Source organism: Malus sylvestris, chromosome 17 (genome assembly GCF_916048215.2).
Source record: "Malus sylvestris chromosome 17, drMalSylv7.2, whole genome shotgun sequence".
Classification (NCBI taxonomy): Eukaryota; Viridiplantae; Streptophyta; class Magnoliopsida; order Rosales; family Rosaceae; genus Malus; species Malus sylvestris.
The window spans coordinates 31,999,445-32,016,948 of NC_062276.1; the positions used below are offsets into that span (position 1 = coordinate 31,999,445).

Here is a 17,504-nt window from a genome sequence, read left to right on the forward strand (position 1 = left end):
AATTGCTGCTGCAACTGTTCATCGAACTGGTTACTTTGTTGGAATTGGATCCTCTCCGAGGTAACCTCTTGGATCCTCTAATCGATGTTAATGCGCCGTTGAATTTTTATCCAACAATTACAAATAGGTGAGTTCTCTAAAAATTATAATAATTGTAGCTGTTGGATAAAATTTCAACAACCCACTAACCCTGATTAAGAGGATCTCGAGGGTTTGCCTCGGAGAGGATCCAATTCCTGCATTGTTTCACTCGGCTCCATTACGTGTGGTACAATATCGTGAAGTGACAGTCATTGCTCAATTTGGGTTAGTACTTGATGCAACGACTCAAACATTATTTCATTGTGATGCAACCAAAACAACCATAATATGTTTTACTTTCAAGATCAAAATCGGATTTTGCAGAGACTTCTAATTTTGCAAATTGTGCCAATATCAATTTTGATTTGCCAGCTACTTGTTTTATGACTTTCTATTTGAACTATACTATGAAAAGTTAATATTCCATCATAAAATCATAAGAGGAGTAGCATAACTACTTATAAGCATATCAATATGAGATTTATTCTCAACACGCATATTTACGTGTGACTAATTTTTAAGCCTAACACATGAACAATACAACTTGGGTGATGTGGAGCACGTATCACCGTACAGCTTTACGCGTGGAACAACTTGTTTTGATACCATAAAGATAGTTGAGATTCCATTATCAAACTCAGGATCCTACCCCGAAACCTGAAAACCCAATTAATGGCCGGTATGTTTCTAGAATAAAATAAATGGAAAACTAACCAAAACACCCTCAAAACTTTACTTTTAATCATCAGGACATATTTTTTTTTAAATGCCGATCCTACCCTTCACACATATGTACAAGATTGGGTCAATTTTATGCAAAGTTCATGTGGATACATCCAAAAGAAGAAAAATGAGATTGACATTTTCATAAAGCATTTGCATGCAAAAGGATATGTGGCAACAACCAAGACAATATAGATTCACATGCAAAAGAAAATGTGGCAAACACTGCAGCAACCAAGACAACATAAATTCACATGACATTCAAGCAAAGACAAGACAACCAGCTTTCATAAACAGTGCTGACAGCTTTCAAAAACAGTGTGCTGTCACTATTCAAAAATTGTAAATAGATGAAATATTATTTTGTCTTTGAAGAATTAAATCTTGTATATAAGGGAGCCTTTCCTCCCATACATAACACACCTGAATACCACACACATCTCTCAACATCTGAAAACACCATACTCACTTCATACACTCAAGGATTCGTAGCCTTCATAGCATCCTTGTAAACACTTCTTTGTAATCACTTTCTTGTAAACAACTATCTCTGTAAACATTCCATATATCAATAAAAGTTCAAGTGTACATATTCAAACAATCTTCAAGTCTTAAGTAAATTTTCTTTTCCTTATTTAGTGTGTTTGTTTAATTAGACTTCTAGTCCAAAACAGGGAAACACTATTGTGGTTATATTATTAACCTGCTAAACTAACGATCATACTTTGTTCGAGCACTCTGTTATAGTTGAATGTTTGCCATACAAATAACTGGACATTAACCAGGGTACCTCTGAGTTCTTCGTACCTCTGAGTTCAGCCGTTAAGGCCTTATACTTGTACTGTGAGTGGTCGTCATGCTGAAACATGTCGAGTTCCATGTGCAAGGTTCTATGTCTAGTTGTTATAATGGTTATCCGACTATTTAACGGAGCATGCGTTTCGAATTTGGTATCAGAGCCAAGTTTAGCATTTTAATAATATAAGCATAATAGTAAAGTACCTTGAGGATAGAAGTCATTGATACAACTGATATCATATTTGTTTATTATGTATGAACAACATATATTATTGTCCCTGTAGACCCTGTCAACCACAATTACCATGTATTTATTGTCCCAGACATCCAACTATAACTAGCACAAAGAGAAGATTAACATATATATCCAAAAGAATTATCAGTACTTTGAAGAAGCAAAAGTTTTATCTTGGCTATCTTGAACATCCTTCATTTATTCGTAAATATAATAACACAGAAGTGCACCATAAAGTTTTAGAAGCAAAAAGAACAACAGATCAAGCTTTAGAGACCTTGAGATAAGAAAGAGAGTTTTTAAGAAACCAGTTAGCTGTAACTCTAGAGAAGGGTAGACTGTAGTTTATGATAGATTATCTTAATTTAGAAATTAGTGAACCTCAAAAAAGAAAAATAACTTTAGACCAAAATAGTTTAGTTTGTTATTTTCCATCAAGAAAGCATAATCATATTTTGCACAGTGAAGAAAATCCGCAAACCAATAGTATTGTAGATCTTATTATTAGTCAAGCAGAAAATATAAAATTAGAAAATAATAAGCATAATCATTTGTTAAACCAGTTGTTAGAACATTTTCAGAAAAATTCCATAAGGATAATTAGACAAAATTTAGATTATATTACATCTTAGTTAGAAGATAATAATAAAAATATTCAAAGGTTTCCTAGCAAAAGAGAGATAAAAGAGTTTGTTGACCTCATAGATAGTAAGCCAAAGCAAGTAGAACTTAGGTCATTAAAAATAGTTAAACAACTAAACTTAGGTCATAATCTTGAGCCTCGTAGATCACCGTGGTCCAAACTCATGAACGTTGGAAGTTCCCTTCGTTGTGGTTTTCGAATCTCTAGTCATTGTACTTTTCTTTTACGTTTATTCAAAGAATTTTATAAAAAATTATAGTAATAAGAATGTACGAAAAATCTACAAATGAACGAGAAATTAGAAACGTTGAATGCGAGATACTTTTTTGAGCTTGTGAATCAAACTCTCAATGAAACCACTAATTTGTGGATGCAAATTTCCGCCTTTTCCTTCTTGGACGAAAATGTATCTGCAAAACAATTAACACCTTAGGTCAAGGCCAATAGCCTCGCGTGCCCACGATTAATGGACGGCTTTGGTCAAAGAACTTCCGATGTCAAATTTAGAATTTAAGAGATAAAGTGTTTAGAGAAATTTGGAGAATTTTAGAAGAGAATTCAACTTAGGTTTTTGGGATAATTGATAGCTATTTATAGGGGTGTGGCCGACCCTTATTTGGAGAAAAGGGGTCCGGGCACTTATGGTGGTTTTTTGGTGTAATTGCAAGATATTATGTCAAAATAATATCTTGCAATAAATTAGGAAATTAATTAGAAAAGTATTAATTAATTAGGAAATTAATAAATTAAATTAGGTAATTAATCCTAATTTGAATGAATAATTGAGGGTTACCTGTGGGGATGATTTGATGAGGATGGATAAAATATGTTTTGAATAAATACCCATTTTGATCACTTTTGATCTTGATTAAGTCATGATTGCCTGTTGCTTGCGCATGGGAGTTCCGACGTGGCTCAAGGGTAATTTTGTCATTTACACACATCGGGGAATTATGAAATTGTCGCCCGAACTTCGTTTCAGGCTCATAATACCTTATTGGAAAGAGCGCGATGTCCCAGTTAAAACTCATTTATTTACTGTGATGTATGAGGATTTTAGCCATTCGATGTCGTTTACTTAGTCCAAAAACTCATTTTAAGTTCTACAACAAAAATAAACTTTCCATTTCACATCCAGATATTGTCGTTGTTTGTTCCAGATACCATCGAGTCTTTCCAAAGTTGAAATTTTAACTCAAACATTGTTCTTCAAAACCAACAAGAAATGTGCCCTCAACCCATGTGCATGATATATTAGTTGTCCTTCGTATACATATGAGATGCAAAACATGGAAAATACGGGTCAAATTCGTGAATGCAAAGCCCAAAAGAGGGGTAGAGGGAGGTGAGTAACTACCTCCACTTCTGGAGATGGAATGAGAATCGGGGGAGTGATACTTGCTCCTCAAGCATCATAGTTATATAAAAAGGGAGTTGAGATAGAGAACAAGGTACACAATCTAAAACCATTGACTAGATAATACTAATTCATCCTGACTGACGTGGGCGTCAGAGTACTTTTTTTTGCAGGTACACCACCACCCCCCACTCAAACAAAGCCACCTTAACAGCCTTTAGAGTTGCATCTCGACGAGGGATTCGACAAGTGTGCAGATTACAGTCAATGAACATGTGAAGGTATTTCTTCGTGTAAGAAATTTTGGTCTTGTGGTGATAGAGTATTCAGAATAGAGCCTCATAGTAAAAACATTTAGGAATTAAACCCTTGTGATAAAGTTTGTTAGATTCAAGTCCAAAATTAAAAGTTTCGTTAACTGTTCGTTAAAAGTCTCCACATGCAAGCTGTGGATGCAAATTTTCTCCTCTTCGATCTTGGACGATTTTGCACCTACAAAACAACTAGCACCTTAGGTTAAGGCCAAGAGCCTCACGCGCCCACGATGAATGGGGGGGTGGGCTTTGGCCGAAGAACCTCCGATGCCAAAGTTAGAATTTTAGAGAGAAATAGTGTTTAAAATATTTGGGATTTTTTGTAAGAGAATTGGAACTAGTATTTTGTGAAAATGGGACCCAATTTATAGGAGAGGAAATGGTGATTTATTTTGGGGGGTTATGGAGATAATGGGCTAGTTATTTTGGGGAGTTATGGAAATAATTGGCTAGTTAATTAGCAAATAGTAATAACCTAATTAACTAGCTATTTGAATGTCATAAAAAGGGGGAGAAAATGGCAGCAACAAACAGAAAATAAAGGGCATGGCCGGCCCTAGTGGGTTTTTGGTTATAATTTGGAGGTTTAGTTGATAATTAAGGGATTGATTAGGTAATTAATCCCTTAATTAGTCAATTTTAGGAAATATGAAAGGAATAAGTATTTAGCTAATTGATTAGCTAAATAATGAAATGGGAAATGTATGAATAAATTAGGTTTTAAGTTGATACCTATTTTGGGCACTTTTGACTTGGTTGAAGGATAATTGTCTGCTGATTGCACGTAGGAATCCCGGTATACCTTAAGGGTAGTTTTGTCTTTTTTTGTCAAAAATCCACGTGTCGCCTTGTGATTATTTTTGGCTCCACACAAGCTATCCAAAAATTGACTTGGTGACGAAACCTTCAATTTTGGACGTAAATCCTAGTAGACTTTATCATATGAGTTTATTTAATTTTAATTTTTTACCATGAGGGTTATCTTATGAATACCCTATCACCGATTCACCATGAGGGATTATTTCTCCAATTAACAAGAGTTGTTTCAAATGACCTGGCAACCGATCAATCCATTGGATTAGTTGAAGGATGCAGATTTCGTACTAGGCAAACAAGTGCAGAAGGCATAACTGCAGAGGAGCCGCATCCTTTGACAAGAAAAAGAGCTCCGCGCAGTCTGAGTTCAAAGAAAACGTCTTCAGTTGCAGAGAGTAGGGTTTTGTAAGGCAGCCATTTCTAGGGTTAGGGTTTTGCAGAATCTGTGAGAAAGAAAGAGTAGTGAAAGAAGAAGAAGAAAAGAGTTCAAAATGCAGCCCTACGGAATACAATCGATGCTGAAGGAGGGCCACAAGCACCTCTCCGGTTTGGACGAGGCGGTGGTGAAGAACATCGATGCCTGCAAGCAACTCTCCACCATCACCAGAACTTCTCTCGGTCCCAATGGTATTCCTTTTCTTACTCTACTGACTACAAATCACAGACCCTTTTGGTGGATCTCTTTAGTGGATCCGATACTTGCAAGCATACTTTTTAATTTTAATTTTAATTTTTGAATTATTTGTCCACTTTTTCACTAATCAGGTATGAATAAGATGGTAATCAATCACTTGGACAAGCTATTTGTGACAAATGATGCCGCCACCATTGTCAATGAACTGGAGGTTCAGCATCCTGCTGCCAAGATTTTGGTTTTGGCAGGCAGGGCTCAGCAGGAAGAAATCGGCGACGGGGCTAATCTCACCATTTCTTTTGCCGGGGAGCTCCTTCAAAACGCAGAGGAGCTTATCAGGATGGGTCTGCACCCGAGTGAGATCATTAGTGGATACAACAAAGCCATAAAAAAGGTTTTTCAATCCCCCTTTCTGATTTTTATCTGTTATTAGAATTCTAATGTTCTGAGTTTTGTTCCATTTTTTTGAATATTTCAGACGCTTGAAGTCTTAGATGAACTGGTTGAGGAAGGTTCCGAGATTATGGACGTGCGCAACAAAGAACAAGTGGTTTCTAGAATGAGAGCTGCTGTTGCCAGCAAGCAGTTCGGCCAAGAAGATATCTTGTCCTCACTTGTTGCCGATGTAATAATTACTTGTTTCCCCTTTTGTAATACTGGTTAATTTCTATGTCAGCTACTCAATTATTTTGAAGCCAAGGAAAGAAGTATAGCATGTCACTGTTTGTTAGCAAGTTCTAATGATAAACATTTTTATTGGACGATATAGGCATGTATACAAGTATGCCCCAAGAACCCAGCAAACTTCAATGTGGATAATGTACGTGTTGCAAAGATTGCAGGAGGGGGTTTGCATAATTGTACAGTAGTTCGAGGTATGGTGTTGAAAACTGATGCTGTGGGGAGTATAAAGCGAATTGAGAAGGCCAAGGTTAGCAATCTTTTACACATCTGCTTTTGAACTTTTGCATAAGATATACATGATATACCCTTATATGATGAGTTTCATTTCTCATGGTCCATTAAAAACTTTGTCAGATTTACTCTTGTCTTTTTAGCACCATTTAGGGAGTTTTCACTATCCGTTAACTCTGGATTTTGATATAAAGGCACAAATTACTGGTATTGTGAGGACACTATACTGAGGATCTCATATCAAATTTGGAACAGCTTGTAAATGATGGACGAAACATCATTGAAACTTTCAGCATGAAATATTGGGTATAGGGAAGAAGCAACTCAATGATTATAAGAAAATGAGCATGATTTTCATACCTTTTCGTTACCATAAATGTCCTTGAAGGTAGTTTATGTTGGCCAAAGGCAGTTGCCAAATGGAATTGCTATTTGCTTGTGATAGTCAGTATGGTTGAAGATACTTTTGAAAAATCTATGGAAATTGTAGGTTTGTTGAATGATTATGATGTAAAATTGATGATTCAACGCAAATACCCGTTAGAATAAGTAGGTGTTGGTCTGGTGTGAACTTACACACTGCCTTCTTCCCTATTTTTCATACTTCAAACTTTTGGAATCAGGAAAAATGTTGGCCTGGTTTGTTGGGTACCAGAGAAAATGGTGTTCTTTTTATTTTATTAATTGTGGTGATTAGGGCTTCTGATTTCATGTTATTACCTTGATAACACTAATTTTTGGCATATTGCATTCAATAATATGCTATGCTCAAGATTTGCAGCAGCCTTCTTGTCATAACATGTTCTTCTTCATGTATTGAAGTTCAGAAAATGCACCACACGTTGACTATTTGGAATTTAGTTTTCTATCTTCACGTATATCTGCTAACAGTTTGCTTGTTTTCGTAAGCTAGTAACATGAGTGTGTGTTTGTATTGGCGATTTGAATAATATTATTAACTTTATAGTGCTTTGGTGCCGTTTAACTTTTGAATCTTCTTCAATTGTAGTTTATAATACTTTATGCTTGATCATACCTGTTTTCTGTATTGTGATCGCTATCTCTTATTATAAAAACCCTTTACCTTTACGCGGTCTAAATATATGCTTGAAAGGTTCAAGTTTATGAGCTTGTATATTCTGTTAAACCTTTTCAGGTTGCTGTGTTTGCGGGTGGAGTTGATACCTCTGCAACTGAGACCAAAGGAACTGTTCTAATTCATACTGCTGACCAGGTCTGTTTGTGTGTGTTTGTTGTTCTGGAGGAATGGGAGATTGTTTGTAATTCTATGTAGCAAAAGTTCGATTTTTCTTTTTATGTTGCAACCAAAAACTTAGTTTATATGTGCAATTGATCCCATAAAGGTCATGTTTGGTGGCAGTTTCTTGAATACTTAGTTTATATGTGCAACTAGTTAAGTTCTTCGTATGCATATGGTTCATAAGGTTTAATTTATTTCTATTGTGCTTGTACATGATTGGAACACTCTGTACTCTTCTTGAAGTGGTCCTTGTTATTTCTTTTTAATCTCCCCTAGTTTGTCTTTTGGTTAAAGGGCTGTACATGAAGAAGTGATGATTTCTAATGTGTTTTACCAGTTTCTGTGATTTCACTTTACTACTATATCTAAGTCTGTTTTACTTTCATTTTGGAAAAGTTTCACAAAATATAGTTTCTATCCCTTTGTAACAGAATGTATTGGACCTCTTGGTGTGTTAATATGCTTGCCTTTAGGTCCATAGTACTTGAGCTGGTGTCAGTTTATTGCAGCTAATTTTTTTTTGGTATTTCTTATTTTAAAATGTTTTGATCTATTTTCTCCTGGGGTATTAGCAATATATCTGATGTCTGTTTCTGTAGTTGGTATTTTAAAGTTGTGTGCCTTTTGTCTTCCATTGTTTGCAAAGTTAGGTTTAAGGTGGTTGATATCTCATTAACTATGATTTTCTTGGTCATTATGTAGCTTGAAAATTATGCAAAAACTGAAGAAGCTAAAATTGAGGAGCTCATTAAAGCAGTTGCAGATTCTGGTGCCAAGGTAATTGTGAGTGGAGCAGCAGTTGGAGAGATGGCACTCCATTTCTGTGAGCGGTACAAGTAAGTATCAACATCTTGTCATATTTTTTTTATCCTTTCCAACCGTTGCAGCATAAACTGACACTTGTGTCCGTAGAATCAGATAAACCCTTCAATACCCATCTTAAGGTATTCAAATCTCTTAAGAGATCTTTGAGCTCTTTTTCTGTTTTAACTTGTTATTTCTTGATTCCAGGCTCATGGTGCTGAAAATCAGTTCAAAATTTGAATTGAGACGATTTTGCCGTACAACTGGTGCTGTTGCCATGGTAATCTCACATGAATCTGATTTGTGAGAACCTTGTTGAATGTTTCTTAATTATGAGAATCTTACAAAGTATTTTTGCAACAGTTGAAGCTTAGCCAGCCTAACCCAGATGATCTGGGATATGCTGACTCTGTCGCAGTAGAGGAAATTGCTGGTGTTAGGGTATGCTGAAAAGATGTTTCCTTAGACCTAGTACTGTATCAAAATTATCTTGTTCTCGGTTATTTTCTTTTTCATCTTCTTGATACATCTAACGATTTTTTATGTAGGTCACTGTTGTGAAGAATGAAGAAGGTGGGAACTCAGTAGCTACTGTGGTTCTACGGGCAAGTACTGATAGTATATTAGATGACCTTGAAAGAGCAGTTGATGATGGAGTGAACACATACAAGGTAATTTATGTGGAGCATTAAGAGTTTTCTGTGTTGTTTGGCTGGCTTGTTTTAGCAATCACTGGAGGCATATTGTTCTCTGGAACTCTTGAAGTAGTTCTGTATTCAGGTGTCCAAACCATTGAAAGTAATTTCTTGCTTTCCTAATGCATTTCATTGTCAGGCCATGTGTAAGGATAGCCGCATTGTTCCTGGAGCTGCTGCTACTGAAATTGAGTTAGCTAGAAGAGTGAAGGAATTCTCTTTTAAAGAAACAGGGTAAATTGTCTCTGTTTTTGAATTATTTTAGTTCAACTGAATTACATAATACACATGGAGATTTCTGCTAGTCAGACAAAAATGATCAACAATAAGTAATGATTTAATCCTCAAATGAGGTGGAATTAGCTATTAAGATTCTGTTTAGAAGGAAAGTCATACCATATAAGATATTCTGTTGAAAATGCGTCATGAGGTACATTCTAAGTACATAAGATGTATTCAGTGGTATCGGAATAAACATCGTAGAACTTCAGTGACACCTTAAAGAAGCGTCAGGGGTATTACAACCTAACTAGATAGGAACACCAGTTGCAGTTTTAAATGATCCAACCAAATTAAAACGTAAAGGAAATATGACTAGCTGCAAAAGCAAAACAACAGAAAAAAAACAGATATGTCATGGATGTTCTGGTCCAAAAACGGTGTGGGTTAGAAATCATGAATTTTGATATGATTCGTTTAGATTAATTAGGTTGATCTGCAATATTGGATTTGTAATTTGCTTGTAACGTTGTCCCTGACAGCATAAAATAGAATCCGGGCGTGAGAGAAATAAGTAACACACTAAAGAAACACTGGTTTTGCAGATTGGATCAGTATGCTATAGCAAAATTTGCCGAAAGTTTTGAGATGGTGCCTAAAACTCTGGCTGAGAATGCTGGGAAGAATGCAATGGAGATCATATCTTCTCTCTATGCTGAACATGCATCAGGAAATACGAAAGCAGGCATTGACTTGGAGGAAGGCCGTTGCAAAGATGTGTCGACTATTAATGTTTGGGACCTCCACATAACTAAGTAAGCTTTCTTTGTCATCTTTCAAGTCAAGTTTTTATGGGAACGGATTTCATTGTGCATTGTTACAACTTACAACTGTGATGCTTGATGCGATTTTGTTCATGAAGATTAAGTTTTGTACATTAAATTTTGGGTCTAGAATTTGTTTGTAGAGGACACTTTGAATTTCCATGCCCTTTTTGGTGGTTTTGAAATTGAATAGTCAATGAGTTCCTTCTGCATCTGTAGTTGTTCATCAGTTTAGGTTCATTTGTTGGCCAATTACTCCTTACACAAGGGAATATTTGTAATTGTAGATCTTTTATTTGATTCATTGAAATCAAAATTATATGTTGAACCACTAGATTTTTCGGTAAACTCTTGCCCAATGTTGTTTTTCTTTATATGTGATATTAGGCGTCCATATTTCGTCTTGGGATTTTATTCTTTCCTTTTTGGCCCGACCTTTCTTGTGATGTTTGTTACAGGTTCTTTGCTCTCAAGTATGCTGCGGATGCTGCCTGCACTGTCCTAAGAGTAGATCAAGTAAGTAATTAGTAACTATTGGTCAATGATTTTTTTGGTCCCGAAGTGCATCGTTACCAATATATCTTCTCGTAAGGATGCCCACCTTATCGCAACTATTGCATATAAATTGACGGCTGCTTTCAAATATTTCGCTCATTATGATTACCTTAATAAATATAAGTAAATAGTAGTAAGATAAAAAAAGGCGGCAGCTGATATTTTTTTTGACAATGCCTTGACCGTGTTGCAGATTATAATGGCAAAACCAGCAGGTGGCCCAAGTAAGAGAGATCAGCCTGCAGGGATGGATGAGGATTAACTTGTTTTGTGCCACAACTAACTATCTCGCTTGTATTTTAGGATACGAGGACAGTTGAAAAGCTTGTTTGGTTTGTCGAGTTTTTGTTCTAGCTGGTCCTCGAGTTTTTGTGGTCTTGGCTGGTCCTTGAGGTTTTGTCGAAAGCTTTTGTTTTCGTATGTGCCCCTGCTAGACACTAATGGATTGGAATTTCATAAATTTTCCTTCTATGACTGCAGATTATGTTTCTTCAATTCGTTCTTTCCTCTAGCCTTTGTTCAATGATACTTCCCCGGTGCAGTTTTCGTCTTTGTATTTGCTTGCCATCTTCTCTTTAGCTGTTCAAATGTTTATGTGGTCCTCTTTGTTTCTCAAAGTTGCTGTAATTCTGGTGTCGGTTTCTCCGATTGTCCTTTTTATTGTTCTTGTGACAAAGTTTTTCCGGCCAAAAACTACACCCGAGGTCGAGCGTTTGAATCTCTCTTTCCCAATATCGTCTGTTTTGGTGGCTAAAAGAAAAACTCGGTTAAAAAAGGATAAGAACCCAAAGGTTACCATTCACCCACTCCCCTATGCTCGAGCAGTTGAGCTTAATCCGAAATTTACTTGAGCAAAATTTTCTGTTCACCCTCCCTCATGCTGGTACGGTGGTGTTTTGATCTATTAACACAAAGTCATATGAAGTTAGATTAGCAAATCGTATTATATTATTTGATCGAGACGTCAATGTGAGAGTGTATGTAGTTTATCTAAGTTTCCTCTTTTAAAGGGAGAACCTAAGAGGGTTATTGGGCATTTTTAGTGTAAATTTACATCAAAAGAGGGTGCAACATTGCTTTTTTTATTTTCTATTATTATTTTTTAAATGCAAATAGCATTAAAGTGAGAAAGGTAAAATGCCTTGAAATGGGCATTGTTAGTATCTTGTTTGCCGGAAAGCTATTTAATAGTAAAATATTATCTTCGAAGGATGTTAATTTTTTACATTTTTAAAACCATCTCCAATCCTAAGCCTAAAACATAAAATTTTTAGCATAGAAAATTTAGGTTTTAACTCAGAAACAGCTTTTCTGCTCCAACCCTTCTGGCCTATAATTTTAGCCCCAGATTATTAAATAATGAATTTAGCCTATTTTTTTTAAATTAACTTTAAAAAACATTATGTAGACTATCATAAATTAATTTTATGAACATTTTAACTCAAAATATTTAAATTCCGATAAATATTGAAAAATCACTAAATCGATACATGAAACTCATGAAACACTATGGAAGAATATGAAAATCATGATAGAGATGTATAAACACAAAATATATGAAACACACAAGACACACAAAACACATATGAAACATATACAAAACACATGATAGAGCCACAAACCTTCAATCATCCTCTGTATAAGAATATGTTGAATATCTAACCATCACACAACATATTCACCAATCTTCCAACTTTCAAAGTGTTTTTGTTTCCTCAAAATCATTAATATCTCATCAATGAGCGATAGAAGAAGGCGTAGCTTGACAATGCAGATGTCACAATACCAAGCAAGCGTTGAAATTGCGGATGCATAAATGATTAACGAAGAAGCCGAATTGGTATACTCACTTATGCAATATGCGCACCATGCCGAATTTAGCTACCATGATTCTGTCAAGATGCGTTCATTTGTGAGTTCTGTTAGTAAATGAGAAATATAAATGTGATTTTTATGTCTCAATTTTGTATTTGTTGGTGAAAATACTCTAATATAATTATACTAAATTAAAATATAAGGAATAGTTATTGGTACTTTAAAAATTTTGTTTTGCACTTTAAACTTTTTATAATTAGGAAGAACAATACTGTAATAATAGTCTCCAAAACATTTAGACACGTATAAATCGGTTATTTTTTTTAAAACAAAAATGGGTACTTATTTGTAAGAAAAAAAAAGTCCTGAAGTGCCAGAGTGGGAGATCTAACTGAAAAACCTCAACCCCAATAAAGTCTCAAGCTCTTCTCCTCGCCTTCCCTTTCCCCCCTTGAACCAACCATCAATGTCCGACCGAAGCTCCGCCGCTGGCGACGGCGATCCTAAGGACGACTCCATCGCCAAGACTGCCGGCTTAGTGGTGTTCTCCGGCATCGCTATGAGCATTCTCAAAGCTCTAAACCCTTTTAACAAAAGCGGAAATGAAGAAACTCCTCCACTCTCCGAGTCAACTCAGCCCATTCAGCCTCCATCGCAGCCGCCTCTCCCTTCCCAGCAACAGCAACCCATCACTGCCGAGGAACCACACCCTCCTCTTCCGGTACGGGCAAGTTTTGATTTGACGATTTGGGGTCACCCATTTCCTTGTTTGTTTCGACTTGTTTGTGAATTTTTGAATTTTTATTGTTATTTGAGTGATCAAATCATGTGTACATTTTAGAAAGAAAAAAAAAACCCTTTACTTGTATTCTGATTTAGTTTTGGAGAAAATTTTCAGTGTGTATTTTATCGTTTTATCGGGCCGTGTTCCGGCACACTGCAAAATCGACATCAATTTGATTTGTGGATGTTATTGCAGAAATCCATTACCAGCAAGGACCAAAATGCACAGGAGACGCCGAAGTCATCGCATAAAACGATAGAGATCGAGAAAGGAGACACTCTTTGGGGACTCTCTAGAGAACATGGGGTAAGCTTTTCAACTATTTTAACCGTCTTTGTATTGCACATGTGTCTACATTTTTCTTGGAGAATTGGCATCCATGAAGTAGTTCTTTTGGCGTCGAATTGCGGCCTGCTAAGTTTATGATTTTAAACCATATCCATATGCTTTGGGAGATATATGTTGAAGAGATGTTGAAAACACCTTTAACTTGCACATTGTGAATCTGTTTTTCGAACAATAATCATACAAACAAGACGCAACCCCTGGAAAAAGAAAACAGCTGTGAAATTTTCGACGGACTTTGAAACATGTACTTTGTATCTCGATGACTACGTGTCTGTAAAGTTCCTGCCCTTTTGTACTTGAATGTTCGGGAAATTCTAGGCCATGTTTTGAAAACCTTGAAATTTGTCACTTGCAAAGAAGTGGCTCGTTCGTGACTGAACTAAGCTTGATCCAACTAACTGGCTCAAAGGATTTGAATGTTACTTGGTTACTAGAGCAACATATAACATTTGATCAACGGATTTGAATGTTGGTTACCAGAGCAACATATGACATTTGAATTTGATTTACTTCATTCTGAAATGCTTGAGTGCTTCCGCTCGAGAAACGATTGAAGGTTAAGACAATCTGCATCTCTCGTTGCTCATTGCACAAGGCCTACTTCAATTGAATCGCAGCAATATGACTAGTTAGTTATATTTATTTTGGTAATCTTGGTTTGCTTTTCAATTGATGTATACATTGTCTTTTCATGCACGTCTCATATTAGGTATCCATTGATGCGATCAAAGAGGCGAACGGTCTTACAGGAGACACGATCTATGCTGGCAAGAAGCTTATCATTCCATGAACACATATGCTCCCTGTCGTCCTATAAACTGGTTTGGAGAAATGTTAGGCAATCAAATGCAGTCGCTTTTGCCTCCCTTACATCCTTTGTAGTTTCAAGAAAGGTTGGCAATCAAATGCAGTCGCTTTTGTCTGCCTTCATCCTTTGGAGTTTTGAATCGTATTTCTTTGGATTTTTGATATGGGGTGGTGTAAGCTAGTTACGAGACAATTTTATCAGAAATCTTTACTTTGATCCTGTGAATTCTCTGGATTCAATTTGTTCCGTTTGTTTCATTACCTGAAGTTGAGAAGTAAATTTATACTTGACTCTTTTAAATCGAACAAATTTTCAAGCAGATCAATACACAACTTGTTTCGACACAAACAAGAAGCTTACGACAAGCGTGCAGCAAAGAAACTGAAATTCCGGGCAACTCAAGATCTAATGGTATATAGCAACTACAAAATTTTTAGAGGTACATCCAGAAGGATATCATTCGAAAAACAAATTAACATACTCTGTTCTAAACCTTAACTCAAGCTTTGACAAAACTGAAATTTAACAGAAGCTGGTCATAGAGACTGAACAAACTAATTCGACAAAAGTTGGGGCCTAAGCTGTGAGCTGCTGTGACTTGTTAAGAATCACACCCTCATACTTGACCTGGAACCATTTCATGGCATCATCCTTTGTGACCCTGTGCCGGATCCCCACGCGAGACTTGCACCTGCGACGACGACCCACACGGTAACCTGGACGCTCCAAAACAACGTAGAAATCCATTCCATAGATACCAGTAGAAGGATCGTACCTGAAAGAAAGATAATATATAAACAATGCATTGAGTAAGAACATCAGATAAATAAGACAGGAAAAGCAACAAAAGAGTCGAAATACAATCAAATTGACCCAAAGTTTCTATAACCACTTCCAGGACGGAATACGAAACAAACTAAGAACTGCTTCCTAAGAGTCACTGTAAAATTATAGGACAATCCTAACTAGCAAATACACTACTACGCTGGCAAAACGCCTGTACATAGTAGACGGAAATTACATGTCATCTACAAAATTCAGCTATTACGGTCTCCTGCAAAATCACGAATCCATTTATTCTAGAAAATAAAGCAGCTTACTTGATTCCCAAATCAATGTGCTCCTGGATGCCAAATCCAAAACAACCAGTGTCACTAAAGTTCCTTCGTAGCAACTCATATTCCTTGACCTTCAACCCACTCTCCAAAAGTTGCATCGCCTTGTCACCCCTGACGGTGACATAACAGGCAATCTTCTCATTACGCCTGATACCAAAGGATCGAACGGTGTACCTCGCTATATATTGCAAATGAGAGAATCACATAAGTATACGGTATAACACAGATGAAAACATATACAACAAATACTCATAAACCAAATGAAAAATTACTATCCAATAAAAGGAAAATTCCAAAAATTCATACATTCACACTACTTAGTTCCAGAAAGTAATTACAGAAGAGGCTGGTCTATCAGCAAAAACCTTTTTACTAGAAAATTTAACCAGAGTTAACAACGTCAATCCGCTAGACTCAACGTCAATCTGCTAGACTCCTTAACAACTAAGTCATTAGCCAAGACCTTAAACATATCTAACTAGAAGGGCTAAAAGCACGAAAACAGAACAAAGTCCACACTCAATTCAACTTTTGGGCTCTTGGAGTATTATAGACAAAATTCCTCAACCGTTGAAGCAATAAGAAGGTAAAATATAGGCAAATTGATGAAACACAAAGGAAAAGACATATGCAAACACGGCCCCATGATACAGATAAAATCAGAAAACTCTTAATGCACTCAAACTCAAAGTCAATTTATGATTCCGAAAACAAATAACAAAAGAAGTAGTCAACATAGTGAAACATAAACCCAAGATTTTGATTTCACTTCCAATGAGAACCCATGAAAAGCAAACTAATTTGTAGCAGCAGACAGATGAAATAATGCAAAAAATGAATTACCAATAAAAATCCAAACAACAACAACAAAGCCTTTTCCCACTAAATGGGGTCGGCTATATGAATCTTAGAACGCCATTGGGCTCGATAGATCCAAGTACTCTAAGTCACCAATAAAAATCCAAACGGGTAAAAAAAATTATTACCTTTGGAGAAAACGGGTGTTTGGCCACTGAGTTGCTCCAACACCTTCAAACAAAAAACAATTAAATCAAACAGAAAACAAAAATTCCTCTACAGGCTCTACTATAAGATAGCATTACAGAATTTGTGTGAGATGGGATGGTGGTGAGGATAGCAATGGGGAGTACCTTGGCGGCTCTCGTGAGTCTATCTCCGCTCTCACCAACGGAGATGTTGAGCACCAGCTTCTGGACCTTGATCTCCCTCATGGGGTTCGCTAACTTCTTCTCTTCAGCCTGCATTTCCCACACCCCACAAAATCCAATTCAAAACCATTACCAAACTTGATTAACATACACCCAAATGCAGAAATTAAACATTCCAATCGATGAGAGAGAGAGAGAGAGAGAGAGAGACCATTTGGGATTGGTGGGTGGCAGCCGCAGGAGGGGTCTGGTATGAAGAGTGAGAGAGAGGCAAGAACCCTAATATGACCAGAGCTCCGGTGTATGAGGAGCTAGGGTTTTAGGAGACACAAGTACCCCTCTTAGACTTTCAAAATTACAGTTTTGCTTCTATATTTTAGGGCTTGGGTAGCTTCGCACTGGCCCGCCCGTGGAGAATATCGTCACATGACTCACTCATTTCTACTCACCATATTTGTCGAATTGCTTCCAAAATTTGTATGTTACAGTTAATTTTCTTCTTGAATTTAAATTTTAATCTATTATTTTTAAAATTTTTATAATTAGCATATTTTCCTTTTAAACTTTAATTTTGCCAATTATTTTCTG

At 36.4% G+C, this 17,504-nt stretch overlaps 3 protein-coding genes across 5 annotated transcripts; 2 read left to right on the top strand and 1 right to left on the bottom strand.

The window, feature by feature from the left end:
• Positions 1 to 5,316: 5,316 nt before the first annotated feature.
• On the top strand, positions 5,317 to 11,369 carry LOC126610248 (T-complex protein 1 subunit theta-like). The gene is made up of 13 exons (XM_050278258.1): positions 5,317 to 5,594; positions 5,733 to 5,995; positions 6,080 to 6,226; positions 6,371 to 6,532; positions 7,673 to 7,750; positions 8,480 to 8,613; positions 8,789 to 8,861; positions 8,945 to 9,022; positions 9,130 to 9,252; positions 9,416 to 9,510; positions 10,101 to 10,310; positions 10,778 to 10,835; positions 11,068 to 11,369. The coding sequence occupies exons 1-13, from the start codon at positions 5,459 to 5,461 to the stop codon at positions 11,134 to 11,136; spliced, it is 1,626 nt and encodes a 541-aa protein (XP_050134215.1). The 5' UTR covers positions 5,317 to 5,458; the 3' UTR covers positions 11,137 to 11,369.
• A 1,673-nt stretch (positions 11,370 to 13,042) lies between these two features.
• Positions 13,043 to 14,854, top strand: LOC126610259 (uncharacterized). Of its 2 annotated transcripts, XM_050278274.1 has the most exons (4): positions 13,043 to 13,410; positions 13,669 to 13,779; positions 14,531 to 14,654; positions 14,715 to 14,854. In XM_050278274.1, the coding sequence occupies exons 1-3, from the start codon at positions 13,156 to 13,158 to the stop codon at positions 14,609 to 14,611; spliced, it is 447 nt and encodes a 148-aa protein (XP_050134231.1). In that variant the 5' UTR covers positions 13,043 to 13,155; the 3' UTR covers positions 14,612 to 14,654; positions 14,715 to 14,854. The 2 variants fall into 2 exon arrangements, with proteins under 2 accessions (XP_050134231.1, XP_050134230.1); XM_050278273.1 differs by having other exon boundaries at positions 14,531 to 14,854.
• Positions 14,855 to 15,016: 162 nt separating this feature from the next.
• Positions 15,017 to 17,277, bottom strand: LOC126610258 (60S ribosomal protein L11-like). Of its 2 annotated transcripts, XM_050278272.1 has the most exons (5): positions 17,128 to 17,277; positions 16,899 to 17,006; positions 16,734 to 16,776; positions 15,730 to 15,925; positions 15,017 to 15,404 (listed from the first exon to the last, which is right to left on the bottom strand). In XM_050278272.1, the coding sequence occupies exons 1-5, from the start codon at positions 17,128 to 17,130 to the stop codon at positions 15,206 to 15,208; spliced, it is 549 nt and encodes a 182-aa protein (XP_050134229.1). In that variant the 5' UTR covers positions 17,131 to 17,277; the 3' UTR covers positions 15,017 to 15,205. The 2 variants fall into 2 exon arrangements, with proteins under 2 accessions (XP_050134229.1, XP_050134228.1); XM_050278271.1 differs by lacking the exon at positions 17,128 to 17,277 and having other exon boundaries at positions 16,899 to 17,012.
• Positions 17,278 to 17,504: the final 227 nt, after the last annotated feature.

Excerpts from the sequence above, each read along its gene's own strand:
- LOC126610248 (XM_050278258.1), top strand. The coding sequence starts at position 5,459 with ATGCAGCCCTACGGAATACAATCGATGCTGAAGGAGGGCCACAAGCAC. Across the intron at positions 6,227-6,370 it reads TGTCCTCACTTGTTGCCGAT|GCATGTATACAAGTATGCCC; the intron begins GTAATAATTACT and ends TGGACGATATAG. Across the intron at positions 9,511-10,100 it reads TTCTCTTTTAAAGAAACAGG|ATTGGATCAGTATGCTATAG; the intron begins GTAAATTGTCTC and ends CTGGTTTTGCAG.
- LOC126610259 (XM_050278273.1), top strand. The coding sequence starts at position 13,156 with ATGTCCGACCGAAGCTCCGCCGCTGGCGACGGCGATCCTAAGGACGAC. Across the intron at positions 13,411-13,668 it reads AACCACACCCTCCTCTTCCG|AAATCCATTACCAGCAAGGA; the intron begins GTACGGGCAAGT and ends ATGTTATTGCAG. Across the intron at positions 13,780-14,530 it reads GACTCTCTAGAGAACATGGG|GTATCCATTGATGCGATCAA; the intron begins GTAAGCTTTTCA and ends GTCTCATATTAG.
- LOC126610258 (XM_050278271.1), bottom strand. The coding sequence starts at position 17,012 with ATGCAGGCTGAAGAGAAGAAGTTAGCGAACCCCATGAGGGAGATCAAG. Across the intron at positions 15,926-16,733 it reads AACACCCGTTTTCTCCAAAG|CGAGGTACACCGTTCGATCC; the intron begins GTAATAATTTTT and ends TGCAATATATAG. Across the intron at positions 15,405-15,729 it reads CACATTGATTTGGGAATCAA|GTACGATCCTTCTACTGGTA; the intron begins GTAAGCTGCTTT and ends TCTTTCTTTCAG.